Source organism: Protopterus annectens, chromosome 13.part0 (assembly GCF_019279795.1).
Source record: "Protopterus annectens isolate FY-2018-M chromosome 13.part0, PAN1.0, whole genome shotgun sequence".
Taxonomy (NCBI): domain Eukaryota; kingdom Metazoa; phylum Chordata; order Ceratodontiformes; family Protopteridae; genus Protopterus; species Protopterus annectens.
In genome coordinates, this window is record NC_056747.1 from 755810122 (window position 1) to 755825056 (window position 14935).

A 14935-nucleotide genomic window follows, 5' to 3' on the forward strand; every position below is an offset into this window, starting at 1 on the left:
ATTTGGACGATTGCCTGATTATTGCACAAGAAAAGGACGAACTTCTTCATCATCTACAGTATGTGATGGCAGTGTTAGGATGCCTAGGGTATTCTGTGAACGAAACAAAGTCCAGTCTAGTACCCTCTCAGGACATGTGCTTTCTGGGTGTGAGACTGAATACAGCTTCCCAGATGGCTTTTTGACCCCGGACAAACAAAGAAGCCTTTCTCTTTATTTCCATCAAATGTCTCTACGGTCCAGGCTGACTGCAAGGACAGTCCTTCAAGCCTTGGGGTTCATGGCATCTTGTATTCTGGTGCTTCCCAATGCCAAATTGCATATGAGGAAGCTTCAATGGTATCTCAAAATGTATGGACACAGCACTGCCAAGATCTAGACACTGTCATTCAGATAATACCTTGCATTCAGAAGGAGTTTTTGTGGTGGGCTCAGGAATGTCACCTAAACAAGGGACTCTGTGACCCGGCCAGAGGCGAGTCAGATTCTAACGACAGATGCCTCGGACAAGGCTTGGGAGCACACCTCAATGGAAAATGGGTGCAAAACACGTGGCCTGTCAAACTCCAACATTTGCATATCAACTTGAAGGAAATGTTAGCAGTCCAGTTTGCATTGATGGCTTTCAAAGATTTACTTCACCCAGGGCAGGTGTTGATTCAAACAGACAACACTACTGTCATGTGGTACATCAACAAGCAAGGGGAACCCATTCTTACCCTCTTTGCAGGCAAGCGATGATTTTGTGGGAAACTGCTCTCAATCTACACCTCAATCTTCAGGCAAGGTTTCTACCAGGAGCACAGAACTCCTTAGCAGATGTGTTGAGCAGACAAATAGTGGATCCTCACGAGTGGAAATTGGATCCTCATGTATTTCAAAAGTTGACAGTGTTATGGGGAACTCCAGACATAGATCTGTTCGCTTCTCCACTGAATTACCAGTTGCCAAAGTTTTGCACAAAAATGTTTCATCACACAGCTTGGAAGGTGGACGCTCCATCATTCAGTTGGAACAATCTGCATGTATATGCCTTTCCACCTCTGCCTCTTCTTCCCAAGGTACTTTTGAAGGCCAGACAAGACAAGCCAACCATGATTTTGATAGCACCGGATTGGCCTCGACAACACTGGTACCCCCCACTACTGAGGAGTTTAGTACGAGAACCTCCATGGCCTCTGCCTTTGATTCCGCACCTTTTGTCACAAGAGGACAGTCACTTCCTCAATGTCAAGATTCAGTCTCTGCATCTAACAGCCTGGCATATTCTGTTTTAGACTCTGGAGGGTCTCAGCTTCCACAACAAGTTTTGAATGTTATTTTGGAGGCCAGGAGGCCTAGTACCAGGAAGGTTTACGCTGATAAATGGAGGAGATTTTTTATTTGGAGCAAAGGAAAGGACTTTGATGTCTCCAGACCTGATTTAAGTGTTGCTCTTCAATATCTTACTGAGTTATTGGACAAGGGTTTGTCTTTCTCCTCGATAAAGATCCATGCTGCAGCCATTTCTGCTCACTATGATTGTGACCCTCCTTTATTCTCTCATCCTTGGTTTAAGCAATTTCTTAGAGGGGCAAAGAATATAAGACCCTCACGTAGAGCTCCTACTCCTGCTTGGGATCTCAATTATGTGTTGGAAAAACTTACTCTACAACCTTTTGAGCCTGCAGCTACTGCCGAGTTAAAGTATTTGTCATGGAAAACTGCTTTTTTGTTGGCCATTACCTCTGCAAGAAGGGTGTCTGAATTACAGGCCCTCATGGCAGTGGAGCCTTTCCTGATTTTTCATAAGGATAGGGTATCTTTGCGTACTAATCCTTCCTTTATGCCTAAAGTGGTTTCTAGTGTGACCTTAAATCAAACTATTCACTTGCCTACTTTTTATGCAAATCCCCAAAATAAAGGGGAGAAAATTTTGCATACTTTGGATATTCACAGGCAGTTGCGTTATTATTTGAGCAGAACCATGGAGTTCAGACAGTCTCAGCAGTTGTTTGTTTCTTTTGCTTTGGGTTCACAGGGTAAACCTGTTTCAAAACAAACTATTTCTAAATGGATTGGGTTTTGTATTTCTTTCTGTTATTCCCATCATGGTAAGGAGATTCCTGCGGGAATCAGGCCTCATTCCACTAGGGCTACTGCTACTTATACGGCCTTTCTAAGGGGGGTAGCTACAAAAGACATTTTGGAGGCAGCTACTTGGAGTTCTGTGCATACTTTTTCTAAACATTACCACCTTCCTCTTTATTCTAAGTCTAGGGCTGGCTTTGCCACTGCAATTTTACAGGGCATTTTAGCGGCCCCTAATGCTTTATGATTTTGCCATCCTCCCTTTCCCGTTGCTTTGGGATTCTACCCATAAGTAAGGACTGCAGCAATGTGAGATGAAGAACATAGTACAGTTTTGTACCTACCATAAATGTAGATGTTCGAAGATCCACATTGCTGCAGTCCAATTTACCCTCCCTCCTTCCCCACTGTAGTTTGACATGGTGCTATGCTTTAGGTGATGGTTGTTGCTGGGCATGTGTTTGGGAGGTATTCTGTTTTTGGCTGTGGCCTTTCTGGTTTTGGCCTTCTGACATCTGGGGCAAGAAAAGACTGAGGATATGACGTCGGTCATGCGCCTTTATACCCTGACACTCTGATGTCAGATCTAGGCGCCCATGACCGACGTCAGCCTAATACTTTGGTATTCGGGCCGACCAAGGACAGCGGACTACCCATAAGTAAGGACTGCAGCAATGTGGATCTTCGAACATCTACATTTATGGTAGGTACAAAACTGTACTTTCTGGGCTCCCTTTCCTCTTCATAGGGACCTGCCTTCCAAGCAATGGAGAGGGCTTTGTCCTTGGTGGGCGCCCAGTCCACTCCCCAATCTGAGTTGATCCCGGATTCTTTCCCTTGTTCTGATTCTTATCCAGCCTCTGCATTGGGAAAGCGAACGCTGAAACTGCAAGATACACCTGTCCAGGTTTTATCCTGTTCTGACCCTTCTTCAGATTTTCCCACTGAAGAAGTTCCTCACAAGAGAAAGTGCAAGAGGAAGCACTTGGATTCCCCAGAAGACTCCGTCACTGAAGATCCTGACTGTGATGAAGGGGAGGGTTCCCCTAGGTCACCCCCTGAAGATGTCTCCTTTGGAGACATCCTACAGATCCTTAGAGGGGTGACTGGAAGTCCCAACATCCTTCCCCCCGAGGAGTCAGTATACCTGTAAGCTTTCAGCTCTTGCCCATCTACTTCTTGGGTGACTCCACCAGCTGATGATCTCATCAAACTGATTGCACAGTGGGGGTTGAAGTCTCCTGATTCCACAGTGCCAATCTCTAAGAGGCCAGGCCAGACAAAATTATCTCAGCTCCCGAAGATTTTCAGTTTTGGGCTAAAGGGTTAGCAGTAGATGCCATGGTGGTTGCGGCAGCCACCAAGAAAGAACTGTCTGAGGAGAGTTCTACTATCAATCCTCCCAGTCAAGAGTCTTGGGTGATGGATAGGTTCAGGAAACTGGTATACGCTTCTTCAACCTTTGTTCTGCGGTCATTGAGCTTTATGGCACATTTCACTAGGCTCCAAAGGAATTTGATTAAGGAGTTATCAAATACTGTTGTAGGAGCCACATCTGATGAAGTTCACGAAAAGGTAGCTTCTCAGTTGGCTACCCTCAAGTCCATATCCAGCTTGCCCATGAGGCTCATAGCACATACAGCCGAAGGGATGACTAGAGCAGCGAGTTCCAGCATAGCCATAAGGAGACAAGCCTGGATGTGCTTATGTGAATTTTTTGAGCCATTCAAGTCTTCGTTCGTCTGTGCACCCTTTGATGGATCTTCTCTTTTTGGCCCAGAAGTTCAAGATGCCTTGTCCAGCTGTGAGAAAGATGGGAAGACCCTCTCTGCAGTGGGCGTACACTTTTCCACCCCATCAATCGTCGTCCTCTAGGAACCAGAGGAGTGGAAAAATGTGATTCCTAAAATCTCAAGGGCCTTTCCAAGACACACGTAGTTCCTCTCTCTGGGGCAGAGGGGGAGTTTCAATGGAAGACGCCATCCATGCAGCAGACGTGGCCCACAGAATCAGGTTTCCAGAGATTCTTTCTTGGCCAAACCCTACCAGAGATCCTGAAAGGAGGCCAGATTGCTTACTTCTGGAAGCATTAGGGGAACGCTTATCCTTACGCCAACAAGCCTGGCTGAAAGTAACTTCAGGTGTTTGGGTGCAATGGATTATTCCAGAGGATACACCATTTTGTTCCACTCCCTTCTTAAAAAATGTGAAAGGATCCCCAATGTTCCATCCAGTCAAAGGGAACCAGCAGTTCAAAAAAAATCAAGAAACTGCTATTAAAAGAGTCATCCAACCCATCCCCCCAGACCACAAAGAATCTGGAATATACTCAAGATTCTTTTTAGTGACAAAGTAGACAGGGGACTCGAGACAGATCTTGGATATTAGTGTTTTGAACAAATCTATTTGATAAACAAAATTCTGGATGGTCACAGTTCAGTCCATCCTTCTCTTTTTAGGAAAGGATGAGTGGATGTACTCGGTAGATCTCCAAGACGTGTATTACCAAATCAAGATGGACAAGTGCTGCAGGAAATTTCTCCACTTCTGGCTGGGAGCCAGTCACTATCAATTCAGAGCCCTGCCCTTTGGCCTCACCACATCCCCAGGGTGTTCACCAAATGCATGGCAGTAGTATATCACTTGAGACTACACAGACACTGAGCATTTCCTTATTTAGATGACTAGCTCATGACCACTCCCACCAGGCATCTCTTAGAAATGTCAAGAGATTATATCCTTCAGACTTGTGCCAAACTTGAAGTCACAATAAACTGCAAGAAATCTCATCTGATTCCCACACAGAATCTGGAATGTGTAGGGGCAGATCTGAATACAAACACTTGCATAGCTTCTCTTCCTATTCCCCATTTAGAAAAGATCAAATATCAAGTCAGGAGAATCAGCAGCAGCAAAACAGTAGTTGCACATCTGGTGTTTCAGACTCTGGGTTATATGGCAGTGACCATTACCTTGGTACCTTTAGCAAGATTCCAGATGAGGATCCTACAATGTCTTCTTGCATCCCAGTGGTCCATTCTTCAGCAACCGATGTCACATCACATTTTAGTGACCAACTGTTGCAAAAGGAATCTCCTCTGGTGGGTTCACTCTCCAGATATTTTAACGGGATGGCCTTTTATACAATCCCAGCCCCAGGCCATATGGACCATGGACACCGCCCAGATCAGGTGGGTAGGGCAGTATCTGAGCAAGACAGTCCAAGGCACATGGTCAGTTACAGAGGCCAACATGTCAGTGTCCTAGAGATGAGGGCAGTGATGTTGGCGTTTCAGACCTTTCAAGCTGTCCTTCCTCCAGGGACAATTGCGATTCAGGCAGACATGTCAGTCTGGTGCATCAACAAACAAGGGGGACCAAGTTTTATCCCCTTTGTCTAGAAGTGCTTAGAGTTTGGGAGTGAGCGATCACTTCCAACCGCTTTCTAATAGCAGCGACATCCCGGGCACTTCCAGTGTGATAGTGGACAATCTGAGCAGATGCATCCTCATGCCTCACTAGTGTTTACTCAACCTGAAGGTGGCACAGATGATTTTTGCCACTGGGGCCAGTCTTGCTGCAACCTCTTTGCATTGCCCCAAAAGAGCAAGTGCAGCAGCTACTTGGCTCTGGTCCCCCCTCCAGGGGAGTCTCGGGAGATGCTGTCCTTCACAATTGGCCCTCGGCACTTCTATAAGCTTTTTCCCTTTTCCCCCCGATACCATTAATCCCTCAATTTCTGAAGAAAGCAACCAGGTTGAAGAGCAAGGTAATCCTCATTGCCCCATTCTGGCTTTGACGGATTTAATTCCCCTTCCTCTGGCCTCATCTGGTTCAGCAACCATGAACTCTGGACCCAGCTTGAGATCTCCTATCCCATCCAGAGGGATTAGTTTACCCAAATCTTCAGAACCTAAAGCTCAGCATGGCTTCTCCACAGTGATTGCCAGGCATAAAATTGTCATCTCCAGTCCATAAGATTATTTTGGCTTCGCATAAACCCTCCACTAGAGAACTTTATTGTAGTAAATGGAAGAAATTCTCATTCTGGGCGCATATTAATGACACTGATACTTTTTCAGCCCCATGTATAAACATCATAAACAAAGATATAGGGGACTTGCAGACATTGGACCCGACCCAGTTTGGCTTCGTCAAGGGAAGATCATGCCTTTTGAACTTGGTCGACTTCTTCGAAACAGTCACCAAGGCCATTGATGAGGGAAAGGCAGTCCATACAGCCTACCTTGACCTTGCAAAGGCTTTCGACACAATACCCCACTCGGGTATTGTAGAAAAACTTACCAGCTTAAATGTAAACCCATATGTCGCAAGATGGGTTGCAAACTGGCTTAAGGACAGAACCCACAGGGTTAGAGTTGCTGGCGCTATGTCAGACTCCAAGCCGGTCACAAGTGGTGTCCCACAGGGCTCGGTCCTTGGCCCCCTATTGTTCAGCATCTACTTCTCAGAAGTACAGGCCAACATGGAAGGACTTTGGCTGACAAAGTTTGCAGACGACTGCAAACTGGGTGCCATAGTGGAAAGTGCATCGGACACGGATATCCTTCAGAAGGGACTCACGGAAACAGATAGCTGGTGCCAGAGCCATGGCCTGAAGTTAAACGCCAAAAAATGTATAGTCATACCCTTCGGGAAAAACAAGGTAACCCCAAGCTACCATATAGGTGGCAATCCACTAAGCACAGAAGAGGTTATCAGGGACCTGGGGACCCAGGTTGACAGTGGCCTTTCTTTTGACACTCACGTTGCTAAAGTGGTTAGAAAGACCTTCTACATTGCCCACCTGATCATGAAGGGATTCACATCCAGATCTAGTGAGGTCATTGTTCCCCTGTACTCTTCACTTATCAGACCAATGATCGAGTACAATGCCCCATTCGGGTTGTATCTCACCCGACATCTGCAGCAGTTGGAGAGACCCCAAAAGTTCCTCACCAAAAATATAAAGGGACTCCAAAATCTGTCATATGCTGCCAGATTGAAGAAACTCCAGCTCTTCAGTCGCATACCGTCTGCTCAGAGGTGACATGTGCCTGACATACAAGGCCATGTCCAACCCGGAATTAATGGACATGCTCCACCTCAAAAAATCCAAATCCACCAAAACCACTAGAGCAAGCGACTTAAACCTTAGCACGGATATAAATAGGACGTGCTGGAGGGATAGATTTATCACTCAGAGACTCCCTATGCTGTGGAATAAAATCCCGGTCCATGTGAGGCAGAGCACCTCACTGGCTGTGTTCAAGAGAAATCTTGACCTGTGGATGGGAGATCGTAGGTTTACCCTGGGAATCATCTCTGTGTCACTGCTGGACAGCGGCACAACAAACTAATGGGCACAGTATTTTTTCATATAAGGGGTGGCGTAAGCCACAAAAATGTGGGCTTGGCTTATAAATGCCTTAGGGCAGATAGCCTAGTATAAACCTATGAACCTATGTTACAAAAGTTTGAGTTTTTAACATTGTTGTTTGAAGATGGTGTTTCTGCCATCAGGATTCAACTTTCAGCCATTTCGGATTTTTCACAGTGGTTTAGAGGAAGGCTCGTTAATATCTCATAAACTTTGCAAGGCCTTTTTGAAAGGAACCTTGGTGCTGAGGCCTCCTTATAAAGAACCGTATGTTCGTTCTGATCTTAACTTTGTACTTCAGACTTTTGATATACCCTCCTTTTGAAGCCTGCAGCCACTTGTGAACTAAAATTCTTGTCTTGGAAAACAGCTTTACTAATAGCTATTACCTCTGCTAGAAGAGTTTCAGAGATTCAGGCACTATCGTGTAAATCACTATATTTGACCTTTCACCTGGATAGAGTTTCTTTAAGGACTAATCCATCCTTTCTACCAAAGGTTGTCTCGGAGACCAATATTAATCGGCCCATAAATTTGCCAGTTTTCTTTCCAAAATTTTCAAATAAAGGCAAATATTCTTTGCACTTAATAGACCCCCACAGACAATTGCATTTCTACCTTCATAGAACAAAATCTATCAGAAAATCTGATCAATTATTTATTGCTTTTTCTAGTGCTAGACTAGATAGACTGGTGTCCAAACTTATGCTTTCTAAACAGGTGAAAGATTGCATACACCAAAAAGAATGTTAAATTACTTGGATCTGTTAAAGCAGACACTACCAGAGCGGTAGCTACTGCTGTAATTTTTCATTCCAGAGCTTCCTTGGATGACATTTTTGTGGAGCAGCAACTTGGGCTACCCCACATACCTTTACTAATAATTACAAATGGATTTTGCCTCTAGGGGAAGAGCATCCTTTGGTTCTACTATGCTCAGGAATATTCTTCTGTGTCCACCTAGGATAAAAGTAGCTGGGGATTCTGTCCCACAGGTCAAGGAGTAAATGAAGATTAACATCAGATAAAGAAGTTAAGTACTCACCATAACATTCCATCTATGTTGTCGATCTTCATTTATCGTTGACGCCCCTCCCTCCAACCCCCATCCTTCAAAGCGCTTGGTGGAATGAGCTGTATTTTTATTTATTATATCTTGAACCATTCCTTCCCAGATATGGTCTCCACAAAATTTCTTTCATGATGCATATTTTTCCTGGCTGACAGCAAACTCGATATGAGGTCAATTGGAGAGGAGTGTTGTGGGAGAAAAGCTTGAGAGTTTTTGGTCCTCGCGGGCTGTATTACAGCAGAGTCAGTTCCGATTTCAGAACCAAACCCACAGGTCAAGGATAAATGAAGATTGATAACATAGATGGAACGTTATGGTGAGTACATAACTTTTTTTCTGTAGTTGTTGTTATGACCACTGACCCTTCTTTGTCAGAAAGTGGCTTCCGCTTTCTGTCCACATCACAGAAAGAATCTACAAGCTAACTTTGCAGCAAGAAATGGAAGGGTGTCCGTTTTTGGGCTAGGGCAGCATTTCCCAACCACCGGGCCGCGGACCAGTACTGGTCCGTGGAGCACTTGGAACTGGGCCATCAGGTAAGTTAAGTGAATGTGTGTGAGAGAATGCGTGCATGAAAGCAAGAGATTGTGTCTGTGTCTGTGTGTCTGTCTGTGTGTCTGTCTGTGTGTCTGTCTGTGTGTCTGTCTGTCTGTGTGAGATCGGGAGAGTGAGAGTGATGTGTGAATGAATGCAGGAAGGAATGAAGAAGTGACTGTGTATGTGAGATCAGAAGAGTGAAAGCAATGTGTGAATGAATGTAGGTATGATTGAGGAAGTAGCTGTGTGTCTGTGTGAATGAATGCAGGTATGAATGAGGAAGTGGCTGTTTGTGTATATGTGTGAGATCGGGAGAGTGAGAGTGATGTGTGAATGAATGCAGGTATGATTGAAGAAGTGACTGTGTGTGTGTGTTTGAGATGGGAAGAGTGAGAGGGGTGTTTGAATGAATGCATAAGTGGATGTGTGAATAAATGTGTGAATGAATGCAGGTATGAATGAGGAAGTGGCTGTGTGTGTATGTGTGAGATTGGGAGAGTGAGAGCGATGTGTGAATGAATGCAGGTATGAAGGAGTAAGTGGCTGTGTATATGTGTGTGAGAGATCGGGAGAGTGAGAGCGATGTGTGGATGAATGAATGCAGTTATGAATGAGGATGTCACTGTGTGTGTATGTGTGAGATTGGGAGAGAGTGAGAGAGATGTGTGAATGAATGAATGAGGATGTGACTGTGTGTGAGATCGGGAGAGTGAGAGCGATGTGTGAATGAATGAATGCAGGTATGAATGAGGATGTGACTTGAGTGTGTGTTTGACTGGGAGAGGGTAAGAGTGGTGTGTGAGTGAATGCAGGTATGAATGAGGGAGTGACTGTGTGGGAGAGATCGGAAAAGAGTGAGAGCAATGTATGTGAGTGAATGCATGCAAGAATGCAAGAGAGACTGTGTGTGTGTGTTATGGACAAAAGGTACACAGACCTCATTGCTGCTGCTGCAGTGATCACACTCACTCTTCACTCTTTCTCTCGCTCTCTCCCCCTCTCTGTCACACACACACACACACCCACCCACACACACACACACCTCTCAAGAAATCTGGACAACGCCAAAAGTAATGGGGGGACAAAGGCCCAAAATAGGGACCCTTTTAAGTGCTGCTCTTACAAACTTTGAAAGTGGATAGCAGTACAGGTTTTGCATTAGCATGAATTTTCTGAAGGGTATGAAGTATGAAACTCAACTGTCTATTATTTTCTGACTTTAGTCTCAATGATCTGTCAGCGATTTGCCAGAAAACGACAATTTTATGAGAAAAAGACTAAAAATATGAGGCAAAAATCTGGACATTCTGTGAAAATCTGTACCATTGAGAGGTATGCTGGACAGATCCAAATAGGGACATAAGTTAAATATTGCTGTTATAAACAAAATCAGTAAGGTTGCTATTAGGTTTACTTATCTCTCAACTGTAGTAGATCAATGTTATGCTGTTAAGTAGATTGTACACTTTATTTTATTTTTTTTTTTTTTAGTAATTATTGCCAGCTGTCTTTTTATTGTTCCTTGGAGCTTTTCTCCCTGGGTTTGGCCTCCTCATTAAACAAATGTCAAACAAATAAATACTTCATTATGCGCGCCACAAGATGGCCAGTCCGTGGATAATTGTTTTGCATTGATACCGGTCCTTGGTGCAAAAAAGGGTGGAGACCACAGGGCTAGGGGATTTCTTTTTTCATGCTTGTTTGACTCCGGTTCAAGATTTTCAGCCATTAAGGTAGCAGTTAACCGCAATCTTGAATTTTTGTTTTTTATTCTTGATCCGTGACTTCTCACAAGCTGTTGTAGAGCTCTTCTTATCTTTAATTATTTGGAGCTTTTAGATGTTGTGCCAAGGTTGTTTTATAGCACAGAATAAGCTTGTAGTAAGACCTGTACTAGTTTTCATTGTATCATTATTTTTGTTTTAGGAACTGAACAAGAGGCAAACACAGAAAGACCTTGAGCATGCCATGCTACTTCGTCAGCATGAATCCATGCAAGAGCTGGAGTTTCGTCATCTTGACACCATTCAGAAAATGCGCTGTGAACTTATTCGCCTTCAGCATCAAACTGAGCTGACCAACCAGATGGAGTATAACAAGCGTCGGGAACGGGAGTTAAGGCGCAAACATGTCATGGAGGTTCGGCAGCAACCCAAGAGTCTCAAGGTACTTTTGCAAGTTTAGACTTTTAATTACATGTAAAATAAAAAAGTGTGTGTGTATGTATGCATGCGTGTATATATGTATATATATATATATATATATATATATATATATATGTATATATATATATATATATATATATATATATATATATATAAGCAAACTTCACGTTACTGAAGACCAAGGTGGAAAGTTTCAAAGCCCCATGCTAAAGGATAACGCTGTCCAAGCTGCAAAATCCTTTACTAATTCATTATACGGGCACCTACAAGAATGCATGGATCATGCTATCCCAAGCCAAACCAAGACTCACTCCTCCAAGAAAAGGAAACCAGTCTGGTGGACCCCTGCCGTAAACAAACTCTACAGTGGAAGGAGGGAAAGTAGTACAGAAAGAGAGTAAAATCCCAAGAAGCGAAGACATCCCTGATCAGTATCAGCAAGAAACTGCGATCCCTCATAATATCATCCAAAGCGAGCTTCGAAAGAAAAATTGCCAAGGACTCCAAGATAACCACAAGGCATTCTTTAGCTATGTCAAGAATCTAAGTGGCAATGCTCAGATCTGCTCGGAGTTAGTGCAGAATGGCACAAAATACACTGAACTGACTGATATCACCAACATCCTGGAAGACAGGTTCAATGCAAACTTCACCCCCCCTCTCACCCCTAAAATGGCCCATAACCATACCAGAAGCATGTAGAGCCCCTGAAATCACAGACATTCTGGTTAAAACAGCCCTCTCCAAAGCCAAAAACTCAGCATCAATGGGACCGGATGGTGTCCCAGGCTGCATCCTACATGAGCTCAAAGCCAAACTAATCCCTCACCTAACCACACTGTTCAAACTCAGCCTCTCCACAGGCTACATACCCATAGAGTGGCACGCAGCAACGGTTATTCTGCTCCACAAAGGTAGAGCCACAACAGACCCTGGGAACTATCGCCCTATAAGCCTGACTAGCTTGGTCTACAAGGCTATGGAGCACATCATCATGGAACTCATTAACAGAGACATTGGGAACCTCCAAACACTGGACCCTACCCAGTTCAGCTTTAAGGGCAGATCATGCCTCCTAAACCTGGTGGACTTCTTTGAGACAGTTACCAAGGCTATAGACGAGGGAAAGGTGGGTACACACAGCATACCTAGACCTCGCAAAGGCCTTCAACACTATTCCCCATTTTGGTATTATAGACTAGCTCACCAGCCTGAACATAAACCCATATGTCACAAGATGGATTGTCAACGAGCTCACGGATAGAACCCACATGGTGAGAGTTGCGGGAGCTAGGTCTGACTCTAAACCGGTTACAAGTGGTGTACCCTAGGGCTCAGTCCTAGGACCCTTCCTGTTTGGCATATAATTCTCAGAGGTACAGGCAAGCACAGGACGACTATGGCTGACCAAGTTCGCAGGCGACTGCAAACTAGGGGCTGTAATTGACTCTCCGGCTGACACAGACATCCTCCAAAAGGGTCTCATTGAGAAGGATACCTGGTGTCAAAATCATGGCCTCAAACTAAATGCCAAAAAATGCTTAATTATCCCCTTTGGAAAAAACAAAGTTCTCACAAACTACCACATAGGTGGTAGTCCCCTAAATACGGAAGTCGTAATAAGGGATCTGGGGACCCAAGTAGATAGTAATCTCTTCTTTGATAATCACATTGCCAAAGTGGTTAGAAAATCCTTCTATGTGGCCCACCTAATCACAAAAGGGTTTGCATACAGATCAAAAGAGGTCATTGAGCCCCTCTACTCATCACTCATCAGACCCATCTCAGAGTACAACGCCCATTTGGGATGTACTTTACAAGACACCTGCAACAGCTGGAAAGACCACAGAAGTACCTCGCCAAGAGGATCATTGGCCTCAAATAGATGCCCTATGCAGCTCGACTGGATAAACTCCAGCTCTACTCTGTTGCATACCACCTACTCAGGTGATCTCTGCCTGACATACAAGTCCATGTCCAACCCAGAATTGATGAAAATGCTCCACCTAAAGAAAACCTTATCCTCGAGCCACACACTCTAGGGATCTAAACCTCACCACAACAATAAATAGGACGGTTGGAGGGATAGATTCCTGTCCCAGAGACTTCCCATGCTTTGGAACAAGATTCCAATCTACATTAGGCAGAGCTCTCACTAACACTCTTCAAGAGAAACCTTGACAAGTGGATGGGAAACAGAAAGGTTACCCAGGGATCACTTCAGTGGCTCTGCTGGACAGAGGCACAGGGAACTAATCTAAGGGGTGGCAAAGAACACATTCTGGCTAGGCTTATAAATGCCTTCGGGCAGATAGCCTAGTGTACCTACCTGTGAACCTATGAAACAGTGATCAGTAGGATATCTAATGTTATGGTAAGTTCTTGCATAACTGTAATGTTTGTCTTCACAGAACCAGGAGCTAAAGCAAGTATTCCCAGTTGTTAATTTCCTTTGCCCAAAACAAGATAGGGGAAAGATTGCAGACATTATCCAGATGATTGTCCAATTGCTTTATCTTTGTTTGCTTAGTCAGTAAGAGGACTATGCACTGTACCACACGCCACTAGATCTGTGGCAATCTCCATGGCCTTCCTCAGAAATTCTTAAGTGAAGAAAATTTGTGCTGCAGCAAATGGTCTACATTACATACCTTTATTAAGTATTATAAATTAGATGTGATGTCTAGATCCAGGGCTTCCTGCAGAGCTTTTTCTGAAAGGTGTCCTGTCATGATGTCACCCCAGAAGGTAGCTTTGGATTCTTTTCTAGTTTCATTGGGTGAATAAACAAACAGGATACTGAAGTTATGTACTTATAACAATGGATCCTTTTCGTTCTAGTCCATTGAATACAACATCCCTTCTTCCATCCCTCACCCAAATTGTTGCCTTTTCTCAGTTTAGTAGTAGGAGTTAGATCCCAGTGCTGTCTATTATCTCTTGTTTTGCAAATGTTTATGCAAATATGCAGTTTTTGTAAGCCTTCTAGTTAGCAAACTCAATCTGAAGTTAGGAGGGTAACCGAGCATTATAGGAGGGAAGAAGTTAAAGGAGCTGGAGGATGAGAGCTCTACCACATCCCCTGATCAGATCCAGTAAATGGTTTCATACCTAATAGTCATGTCGGACAGACAGGGACGAAAATGATCCTTTACAGTAAGTGTATAACTTTGAATCGTATTCACTCCTGATCTGTTCCTGATCTGGCTGATGTGTCTTCAGGCTGCTTGTCAGATCTGAGCCGGCAAAATTAGTGCTGCAGACTCGAGCTCTGTTATTTTAACTTCCCAGAATGCATCTGTGGATGAAGATACCTGAGAACTTATTTGCCAGTATAGCGATTTTATGCATGTATCACAAGCTAAATGTTCCACCTCTAATTTTTTCATAGTTGCTGCTGAGAGCTATTCATATATGTAGATAAATCTATCTTTAATATGTTTAATTTTTGGTGTTTTTTTCTTTAGTTTCATTTACTGTCTTGCAGTGCTTTTTTGTCTAGCATTAGCTTGGCCTTTGGCCAAGCATGTTTTTTTCACTTTGTTATTGTTTGCATTACTAATACTGTTAAAATAGTTTAAAGCCTTATTTTATTTATTAGCCTACGTTTTCTGTTTTTGACAATTACTTTATAGTTTACATTGTGTGTGTGTGTGTGTGTGTGTGTGTGTGTGTGTGTGTGTGTGTTTGTGTGTCTGTGTGTGTGTGTGT

The 14935-nt window shown here is 43.8% G+C and overlaps 1 protein-coding gene across 1 annotated transcript in view; it reads left to right on the forward strand.

Annotated features, from left to right (window-relative positions):
- Window positions 1–14935, forward strand: part of TAOK1 (TAO kinase 1) — a 3628992-nt gene that overhangs the window by 2441838 nt on the left and 1172219 nt on the right. The window contains exon 18 of the mRNA XM_044054451.1: window positions 10986–11225. Within this exon, the coding sequence (XP_043910386.1) occupies window positions 10986–11225 (240 nt within the window). The remainder of the gene's footprint in view (window positions 1–10985; window positions 11226–14935) is intronic.